The 10,539-nt window shown below is 40.9% G+C and overlaps 1 protein-coding gene across 1 annotated transcript in view; it reads right to left on the minus strand.

Annotated features, from left to right (window-relative positions):
• The window catches only part of LOC122192921 (ribosomal protein S6 kinase alpha-2), a 155,318-nt gene extending 146,209 nt beyond the window's left edge, over positions 1–9,109 (minus strand). The window contains exon 1 of the mRNA XM_042893617.1: positions 8,642–9,109. Coding sequence (XP_042749551.1) covers positions 8,642–8,740 — 99 coding nt within the window. The 5' untranslated portion in view covers positions 8,741–9,109. The remainder of the gene's footprint in view (positions 1–8,641) is intronic.
• Between the last annotated feature and the right edge of the window lie 1,430 nt (positions 9,110–10,539).

The raw sequence follows: 10,539 nt of genomic DNA on the forward strand, positions 1-10,539 counted from the left end.
GAAATGGTTACATTTTTAATCCACTGATTTGAACATGCATTATGAGAGAGATGGAGATACTGTGCCCAAAACTTAAGAACTTCCTTACAACTCTAGGGGAAAACCCTGAATAAAAAGAAAGCTATCAAAGAACAACTGCTATAATTTTACAGATGTCTACCTGTTATAGCATTTCTTTAAATACAAGTATAAATCAAATGGCTGTTGTGGCTTGTTTTATAAGCCTGTTACAGAATGAGTAAAAGCTTAAGCCATGCAGGAAAAGAACAAGTAGCTGGAAAAATCATCCCCATGATTTTTCTAAGTATATTTACCCCCCTTAGTAGAATGGTATCAATTGTATAAATTAATTTGGCCTGTGAACTTTATGCTGGTATTCTGAAAGAATATTTTCAAAAAGTCAATCAGAAGAAAATTACTGCCTTCCCGCTGACTACAGGTAGTACATGTCTTGGATAGAAGCAACAGTCCTCATTACTGCTAATGAGGACTAATGTCCTTAGAACCTAAGGTCCCACGTGGATTTTCCGAACTAGGAAATATAGATAAATTTGCCTGCAAGATTACACACACCTGTTGTTGAGAGTGCTGTTAAAAGTGCTGATAAAATCATTTCACACTATCAGGCAATAAATACCATAGATGGGTTTTTTTTTTCAGTACATGGTTATCATAGAAAAGTGAATACAGACTGAATTGCTCTACCGTGCAAGGCAGGGTGCTGTAGCATCAGTGGCACTGACAACAGCAAGAAAGAAAAAGAAAACCCCTGGGCACTGCTATAATTACACTGGTGAAACTGAGGGAAGTAGGTAAGTAAAACGCTATCTCCATATGCTGATAGTACTGATTTAGTGAAATGTTGAGTTCATTTCAAAAGACCAGTGATTTTACTTGCCAGGGAAAATCCTCAGGTCTTTTCAACATAATGGAATATTATTTAAAAAAAAAAAAAAAACTCTGAAACATGTACTATTTAACATCTGCACACACTTAGTACAAAAATTCAAGTTTAGTTACATGAAATGGTCTTGAACTGCCTCATAGAAATAATCTAATATAAAGCCTTGCTTTCAAATCACAGTTTACTTAGAACTGCAATGCATAATCATATAGAATTAAAGTAGGTATTGTGTAGACTAGCAAGTAAACAGGTTTTAACATATTTAGACAGATGACTTTAAGATGTACACAATTACAACATTCACTTGCAGTCCCAGGCATTTTCTAGTCACAGACTGACATTGTCTTGTGCAGGAAAGGCAGGCATGGAGACATGCTGATGCAGAGGTTAGAGACAAACATCTGCCAAAGTGACAGTATTTGTCTGTGAGTTGCTCTCAGTGTGGAAGTGGAGAAGACTTGAATAGCTTCAGGATTTTCTTTGTTACTCACTAGTAAAACAACAGTCATTTCCACTAAAGGAAAAAAAAACTCCATGAGAAAAGCAAATATTCACCCAGGCTTTTTACCTATTTTTCAGCAAAATTACTTATGTAATCATATGCATCTTACAGATGCTTTTTTTCATGCCTTCTATCAGTTCTTGCCAATTTGCGTATAAATTATATAATGTGTGGGCCTCTTAATGAACAGTCAGAGTGGTTATTTTTCTGTCAAAGTGTTGGACTGAAGTACCAGCTTCCGGGATGGGCAGGATTGATAAATGCCAAGAACAAATCTTTTTTGCCAGTGTTATCACTTCCAAAAAGGCTCAGTCTTAAAGCACATTCTGTAATACACAGTTCTCACTGTGACCACCTTGTTCATTCACTGTACACTGCACACAGAAGTCTGTGCAGACTGCTGGGTTCAGCTAGAGGAGGACTCAAGGCTCTCCTGTATCCTACCGTGAAAGCAGTTCTGCCAAAATGCTGATGTTGGCAGTATTTTCAAACAGTTTAGGCAAATTAAACACAGCCTAGATCACCCAGTTCTACAGACATGGTACAGGTACCACAGCAAAGAAAAAGGAATAAAGGTTAAGGGCAGTTAAACAATCTCCAGTTGCCTTATTGGCAGCCACTAGGCTGCTGTCCCAGCAGGCAACAGTTCCAGAGGAACACTTTTTACCAAGGAGTAGGGGTCCTTTCATGCCTAACTGACCACACATAACATCAATCCACAGGCAGCAGATGCTTGCTTAAGCTAAACAAACTATAACACTGTTCAAACTCTAAAATGCATAATAGCTCTCAAAACAATGGCAAAGAGTTCAGACAACTTTATTCTGACATTAGATTAGATGCTAGCAGCATTTTTTTTTTTTTTTTTTTTTTTTTTTTTTTTTTTTCACTCAGAGGGTGGTGAGACACTGGCACAAGTTGCCCAGAGATGTTGTGGATGCCCCATCTCTGGCGATATTCAAAACCAGGCTGGATGGGGCAATGGGGCCCTGGGCAGCCTGATCTGGTGGGTGGCAGCTTTGACTACAGCAGCAGGTTGGAACTGGATGGCCTTTAACGTCTGTTCCAACCCAAGACATCCTATAATTGTATTGATTACAAGTATTGATACACCATGAGATGCAGTGAGAGAGATTTCACAGCTAATTCCCCTCACATAGTTTCCTTCAGTCCTCCAAAGCCATGCCTTGCATGCCGCTGGTGAGGGAGTTCACATCCTAAACCACTAGTCTGGCAAGTACTTCCCTTTCTGTGAATGACAGCTGTCTGCAAAGACCCAGAATACATGCACTGCTTGCTTCCTTACACATCATCAGTCAAGAAGTTAGAAGGTGGATTTGATGTTTCAGTTCTTTCCCATCTCCCACGACTTGTTCTTCATGAAGCAAAAACATAACTGGTAAGAGCTGATGGCATCACACACACTTTTGACTGCAGTACTAATTGCTGCTTTCACTGCAGTACAGTGGGTCATTCTTAACATCAAATACTTTTACAGAATCATCACAAAATGGGGTCCTACAACTCTTGCTAGGAGAACAAAAAAAAGGGCTAGCAAATATTTAGATTAGAAGTAGTTCTACTTCTAGTGGTAGAAGCTGGTAAATAAACATAAGGGTTTTTTTGTTCAGATTTCTATTTTACTTGCCAGGCTTTTCCAGTTCCCTGTGAGAACACAAATGCAAAAAGCACATAAAAAACTAATCTTCTCCTGAAACTAGCAGAAAAAAAGACAATTCAAATGTAACTGATAATAAAAAATAAGCACAGGAGAATTCAGTTCTCTGAAATAGACTTTTTGTGCTACAGGGTCAGACAGGACATAAAGTTGAGAGGTAAAATCTAAAACAAAATTATACACTTTCCACTTGCATAAAATCAATTTACTCTAAATTACTGCTAGGCAAGGGCTCAGCTACTACTTCCAACCTGTTCAGCAGGTTCAGATTCTTGTCCTCCTGAACATCCATGCCCACATATTCCAGGCATTATCTGCCACAAAGACACAGCGTTGAGGCACTGGCTTCCCCTTTTCATTCATTTTGTCACATGTTCATGGTCAGAACCCAACACGTGCTCACCATACTGCTCTGTTACCACCAGCCACATAAGGCATGCAAGCACACAGTCTATCAGCTGATCATACAGGATCCGTTTCACAATCAAATGAAGACATCTAGTGTTACAAGGAAATCAGACCCCTGCTCTATGTCCAAACAGACGTAGACCTTGGCTGTGTGAATGGAGTCTGTATTCAATCATGTGACATATCAGAATCAATGTGACAGAGTCCATGGACAGGATTCATCATTTCTGGACTGCATGCCAAATACCATCAGATCAAGACATCATGCAGACTCTTACATGGTGGAAATGGAGCATAAAGTAACAATCTAAATCGGTCTTTGACAAGATAGGGTCCTTCGAAATAAAGAGGCCATTAGAAAAAGGTCTTCCTTTCCTTCATATGCAAACAATGCTGCTTATACTGGCACAGGGTCATGTGCTTGAAAGTCATAGAATCATAGAATCACCAAGGTTGGAAAAAACCTCTAAGATCAACCAGCCCAACCATCCACCTACCACCTGTATTTCCCACTAAACCACATCCCTCCATACAACTTCTAAACATTTCTCGAATGCCTTCAGGGACAGCAACTCCACCACCTCCACGGGCAGCTCATTTTAATGCCTGATCACTTTTACTGAGAAGAAATTTTTCCTAATGTCCAACCTGAATCTCTATTTTTCTATAATCTTCCTGTTTAATTTTCCTTTTCTGCAGCTCAGCTTCGTTAATTTGAGACTTGGTGGGAGGAACACATAGCAGGTCTGATGTACAACATATTGTTCATTTGAAATGGCGCCATTTCTTCATTACATGTAGACCAATGTGCACTCTTATTAATGTGCACTCTTACTACAAAACCCAATTTAAGTAGGTAGCCTTATGCTAAAGAATTTGGACAGTCATCATCATTTCTATCTTACAAATGGAGAGCATGAGGAACAGAGATCTGTCTGTCTGTAAGGACACAGCAAGTCATAAAAATGAATTCCAAAGTAAGATTTCCTGGTTCCTCAAAGTGACTCTATTTGATGGATAACAAGCTCTCAATTCCCCTGCCTTGCTCTCCCTCCCCCTAGCCAGGCAATGCAAGATTACAAGAATTGCAACATTTCCTCATAAAAGTCTCGTCTGCAGCTGGGGAAATCAGACTACAATGGCCCTGATAACTTCTGTAGCAAGGACACGCATTGCAGAGATTATAATTACCAAGAAAAAAAAGTCCTAAAGCCACTTCAGGACTTGCAACTTGCATAGTTCATCTTGGGCTGCTAATTCTCATCTTTGTTCTTTAAGCTTGCCTCTTTCTAGCACTTGACTGAAAGACGGTTATCTATAAAAGCAAAAAAGAGAAGGCAGAATAAAAGAGGCACTACTGATAAAGAATGATATTGCTGGACAAGTGTAGAAGAGTTCACAAGTGCTTGCAAGGGAACTATTGTTCCAGCCCAGTGTTCAAACAGAGACGTCTAGTTCAGTTTTACTGAATGCTTTCCTAAAGCTGCCGGAACTTAAGGCAGTGGGAAATCAAAATTCAAGAAGGCAAGAACTGAAAATCTCTCATAACAGTATTATAAATCCAGTGCCAGTCCTGCTGTACTACTCCTTACCTGACTTCATAGTCGTGTCAACTCCTTACACAACAGCTTTGGAACCCAAGGAGGACCACATTCCAGTCACCAACTAGAGGTCTCACCTCTTGCAGGTGGCTATGATGACAGACACTAGGCTTCAAATTAATTTGAAGCTCTGGTGGACTTTAAGCCCCGTACATACACCAAGTAGAATTTAGATCCGCCATTAGCAGTAAGACAAAACAAGAATTGAAAGCATTAAAGAATAAAGATTTGAAAATACACAAGCAGAGCAAAAGTAAAAAAAAATCTATGAAAAGCATCAATGGCAATGCTTAATTGGGCATTTCCTTAAAAATAAGTGAAGTAAAAATAACAATAAAAAAAAGCAAGAAAGGCTTCTGCATACTGGAATAAATATAATCAAATTATTTGCATGCTTAGATTTTTCTCTAGCTTATTGAAATGGCATAGTTAACTTTCAATTTATAAATGAAGGAATATTGCTCACTGCCGTAAGATGCATTCTACTGAGGTTCAAAGTCTTTAGTACAGCCATGCTGTGTGTACTTTCTCCTGGCGGTTTCATATTCACGTTCATCAACACTCAGCAAGAACCATAAACAAAGCCCTTCTCTCTCGGATGCACACATGCAGTTCCCATTGACTTCACTGGATTTTCAGCTGACTTCAATAAGAATTGTGTGCACACAGAAGGGCAGAACTTGGCTCTGTGGATTTAATAAAATTACATCACTAGATGCCTTATAAATGAAGGGCAATGCAGGCCATATTGAAAAATAACAAACTGAAACCTGAAAGTGCAGCCAAAGAAGTTCAAATTTCAGCCAAGTTTTCCCAGAACAATAAAAATGGCATACATTTTAGGCAAGATGAAACAAAAATCCTTGCAATATCTTCTTCATCAGGGTGCTCTGCCTTCTTTAGCAGAACTGTGTGAAACAGCCATCTACGCAGGGCAATGATCTTGTTGTATCAGATACAGCAATTATATTGGCATATGAAATGACTAAGGAAAGGTCAAACTACAAGTTGTGATTTGCCAAGTCATTTTCTACTTTTATATCCATGTTCTCTGAGTTATGAAGCTCATTGCAACTCAATTTAAAGCAAAATACTACAGCAGAAAAATTAACCAATCCTATTATTTTAACAACTGATGTTACATTATTTTGAACCTATTCTTACAGTGGTATTTTTAAAATTTGAACTGATTGAATCCAGGAATATTTATCCTAAAGCCTTCAGCCCCTTTCATCAACCTTCAAAAAGAACACTGAAAGAAAATCCTCCACAACTTAGAAACAGCATTAAAATTTAAATTTCAGACATCATCTACCAACACGTATCTTCCTCCTGGTATATTAGCTAAGCAAAGCAATGTCACGTGAGTTCTCTCCAAATTTCTTCCTTTTATTTCACTCACTTCATGAGGTAACCACCCATGCCTTTTTACTGCCTCTGTAAAATATCCACCGATTAGGATGAAGAATATTATGACTTCTCAAGATCTTTCTACCAGTAGACTTCTTTGCACTTTCTATTTGGCTGTACAACACTGATTAGCCCACAGCTGCAAATTTAAACACAAAAGTACTCCGGAATAGAAATCCCTGAGGAGGCTTGATGTTCATGCTTTGTTTTTCCCCCTCTAAGTAGGAATGTCTCTGATGATTTTCACACTTAAAATAGCAGAAGAGATTTCATGAATTGCTTTTTCTTCCTGGTTGGAACAATCCCTATTCCCTGTTGCTTTATAACACTGAGTTACTTTGCATAAAGTTGGTTATTACTGCCAAGTCAAGGGAGTGAGGGGAGAAGTGAATGCAATGTTCTGAACTTACATGTGCAGCAGGGTACATATCAGGATGCTTCTCAAAGCAACTTACTTAAAAATTATTTAAGATTAGAAAATAAATTTGATGTAGGACGACCCACCTAAGGAAAAACAATACCATAGATACTGAATTATTGAATATCAATTATTCAGCAAGTTAAATATTCAGCATGGTGAAATCTGTTTCTCTCAAACTGTGGCATTGTCGAATGACAAGCTATGAAATCTAGTAGGACTTCACTGTATCAAAAACCTATCCTCCCCTCCCAGCATCGCACTCTGGCACTGGCAGCCTCAGCTGTCACAGGAGAACTCCTTCATGCAACTCAGAAACTCTACTTTCTGTTGGCTCTGCTGCAGCACGACCCTGGTGAATTTATAATGCATTACAAGGAATATCTCTGTCAGCATAGACTTTGCAATTTGGGGCTCAGAACCCTTTTTCCTTAATCACTTGGGGTTGGTGAAAGGAGGGAGCTTGATCAACTGATGGCAGCTTTCATTTATTTGTTTGTTTTAAATATATAGAGTGACTTCCCAACGAATGAAACAAAGTTTGATACATCTTACCCAATTGTTTTTCAAGGAAACTGATTTTAAAGAGTTAAGAATAAAAGATCAGCCTCAAACTCAGCTTTTTTTCCTGTCCTGCTTAAGCAATGACATATGAAGAACTTTGTCTAGACAATTACCTACTGCTTTAAATAGGACACTAAGGGAGTAACATTTTAAAATGTATTCGCACAGCATGAGACTAATCCTCCTCCTGGGAACACCGGTGCAAATCAGAGTAACTCCTTGGAGGTCAGCTGAAGTACACCAGTGTAAAACAAATGTGTGCCAGAGGAGAATCAGGCCTCATCCACCTTTATTTTAAATGCAGAGGTTGCAGATTATCTGCAATGATAAAGTGAACAACATAAATAAAACTGACATTTATTCGATTGATCTCACTTCCTGCTGACTGTTCGCAGCTCCAAATATAGGGCTGAAGAACAATGGTCCAAGGAAGGGAGGCAGAAATCCTGCTTCTCCCCCATTCACACATTCCTATCTACCAATAACTCTGACCTGAACTGCTTTTTATCTCCTGATGCTGCCAAACCTTTTTAGGTTTAATTTGACATTGCTCCCCTGCTTCTGAAGAACACAACTTCTTACAGTAAAATAAATAAATTATTAAAAAAAAAAAAAAAAAGAAAGAAAGAAACAGGATGCATGAAGAGAAGATGAATGCAAGAATCTGTGTAAGCACCAGAATCAATGGAAAAATAAGCAAGAAAATCTCTACGTTGCATACAATAGATATGCAAGACACTAGCAAATGGATTATTTGGAAATCTAGCACTGAGAAGTAATGATACGTTTGCAGGGGAGGAAGATTAAAATATGAGGCTATTGCAAGTCATGGTGCCATCTGTGCTAATTTAAGTGAATCCGTAAGTATTTCCCACAACTTCATGATGTCCTGAATCAGCTCCCTCCCCCTGTGCCAGGCTGATAAAAGGATCCTTAGCAACGCACTAAATATATTATGCAACATACTGAAGGCTCCCAAGGAAAAGCCCTGAATTACACGGAAACAAAGAACGTCAGGTGTGAGCATCAGCAGCTCTAGGGAAAGACCACCTCTAACTATTTACCATGTCAGCAGCAAACGCAGGCATTCTCTCTCATCTCTGTCAGCAGCACGTAACGGTATTCGCTGCGTATAACAAGTTAACGCGGATTTTACCTCAAATCTACTTAGGCTTGAGCTCTTCGACCGAGACTTCTTGCGGAGATACACAGAAAAGAACCGCCGCACCGTGAACTTCTTCATGTTCATGTCCATTGCCCCGTCCGAGCTCCGGTGCGGAGCACGGCGGAGCTGCAGCGCTGGAGAAAGCTAGCGCATCCCGACTGCCCCGATGGATATCCACAGGCAGGAGATGCCCGCCGTGCCTGCTCCTGCTCATCCAGCCCGGAGGGCAATGGGCGAGAGGTGAGCGGCTCGGCGCCCACCGGCGTTTTGCTCCGTCTGCCTTCGCACTGTTTACATTTCGGTGCTGCAAGCCCAACTCTCTCCCCACTCCCTCTCCCCCTCGCCTTAGGTCCTACTACGCCCAATCAGGCTCCGCTGCTGCTGCATGCATAATCAGCTCCAGTAGATGACAGCTCCGAGTTCCCGGCGTAGCAGGTTTGAAACAAATACGAGATGTGTCTATGGCTTCGCGCTCCTCTCCTCTCTGCCAGACTCCTTCGATTTCCTGGTTTCTGAATCACATGGGGAACAGGCACATGCTACACTTCTGTTTTTAGCCCGGAATTTCAATGCCGCTATAATTACTGAGGGCTCCAGTGGTCAGATGTGAGAGACGAGCTCCCGCACCAGAGCCTCTCCCGGGAGAGGGCTGAGGACGCCATGAACCTGCAGTCGGAACAGGGAGGGTCTCAGCCTCCTCTCACTCAGGGGACTTGCTCAGATGTGCTTCCCCCACTCTGAAATCAGAAAGCTTATCATGACCCACCAGCTTAGATTACCCACCAGGCTACATTAAAATACCTAATGCTGGCACAGCTCTGAAAATAGAAAGCACACTCTAAATGGTAAGTATTACTATTCTTATTGTACTCCAGCAGACAGCTACAGCCCTTCTCAGAGGTTAAATATGTGCATCTATTTACAGGCTGCAGCTCTGAGCTGCTCACTATATACTGGAAGCATGCAGACTTACAGCTACCCGCATCTCCTCCCCCATATAAAAGCATTTTTCAGCTTTTATTCAGAAACTAATGAATCTGAGTGTGATCCAGAGACCAAAGAGCTATCTCTGCCTGCTGTGCACAGCTCGGGCTCCTCATCCTTGGCAGCCTTTTTTTTTCTGACTAGCAAGGAGCACCCAGACATGCCTTTCTCTCATATCCCCATATGGAAATTGAATGGCTCTAATGACTTATTAATGACTGAGATAAATAAGCCCAGAGAGAGCTGACACCACTACAGCCTGAGAAAGCTGTCAGAGGTTAAATGACAATACTACTCCAGTCGATCTGCTCTAAGTAGGGTTGGATTTTGCTTTAATTGCATGTCTGGGCTCTGCTGTGAACCGTGCTGGCTGGCTGTGCCTGTCACTACCTGCTTTGTTCACAGGCTCTGTCCCTCTCTTTTGTTTAGAGCTCACTGTCATCTATGTACCTGGAAAAGCAAGAAAGTAGAAACAAGTAAATGAATAGTTTGGCATTTACGGTTTCCCCAAGAAGGAGGTCAGGTTGGAATGACTACCTCCAGCCTGCAATTTTCTGTAGCCTCTGACTCCTCTGTGCCCTGATCACTGCTGCCTCCCCCCACCTAAGATAACTGCAGTACAGCACATGTAGCAGAGTAGCGATCTACTTTGCCCCTTTCTCTATTTGATGCCTCCTGACTGCTTCTCTAATTCTCTTTTGGCAACAAGAGCGCATCTTTCAGTGCTGCTGTTCGGTACAGCCCCAGTGTGTGCTAAGCCAAACCAAGAAGACCTTTACCATGACAGCTGTGCCGGCTTCTGGCTAAACAGAGTAAAGGCAGCTAGTCCAGCAGAAATTAAGCTACTTACAAGTACACTAAAAACCCTTTCCAAAAGCAATAAGCAGGTAAAAAGCAATTTTGTT

This window comes from Lagopus leucura, unplaced genomic scaffold (assembly GCF_019238085.1).
Source record: "Lagopus leucura isolate 7727_CA_CO unplaced genomic scaffold, USGS_WTPT01 Super-Scaffold_73, whole genome shotgun sequence".
In the NCBI taxonomy this organism is placed as follows: domain Eukaryota; kingdom Metazoa; phylum Chordata; class Aves; order Galliformes; family Phasianidae; genus Lagopus; species Lagopus leucura.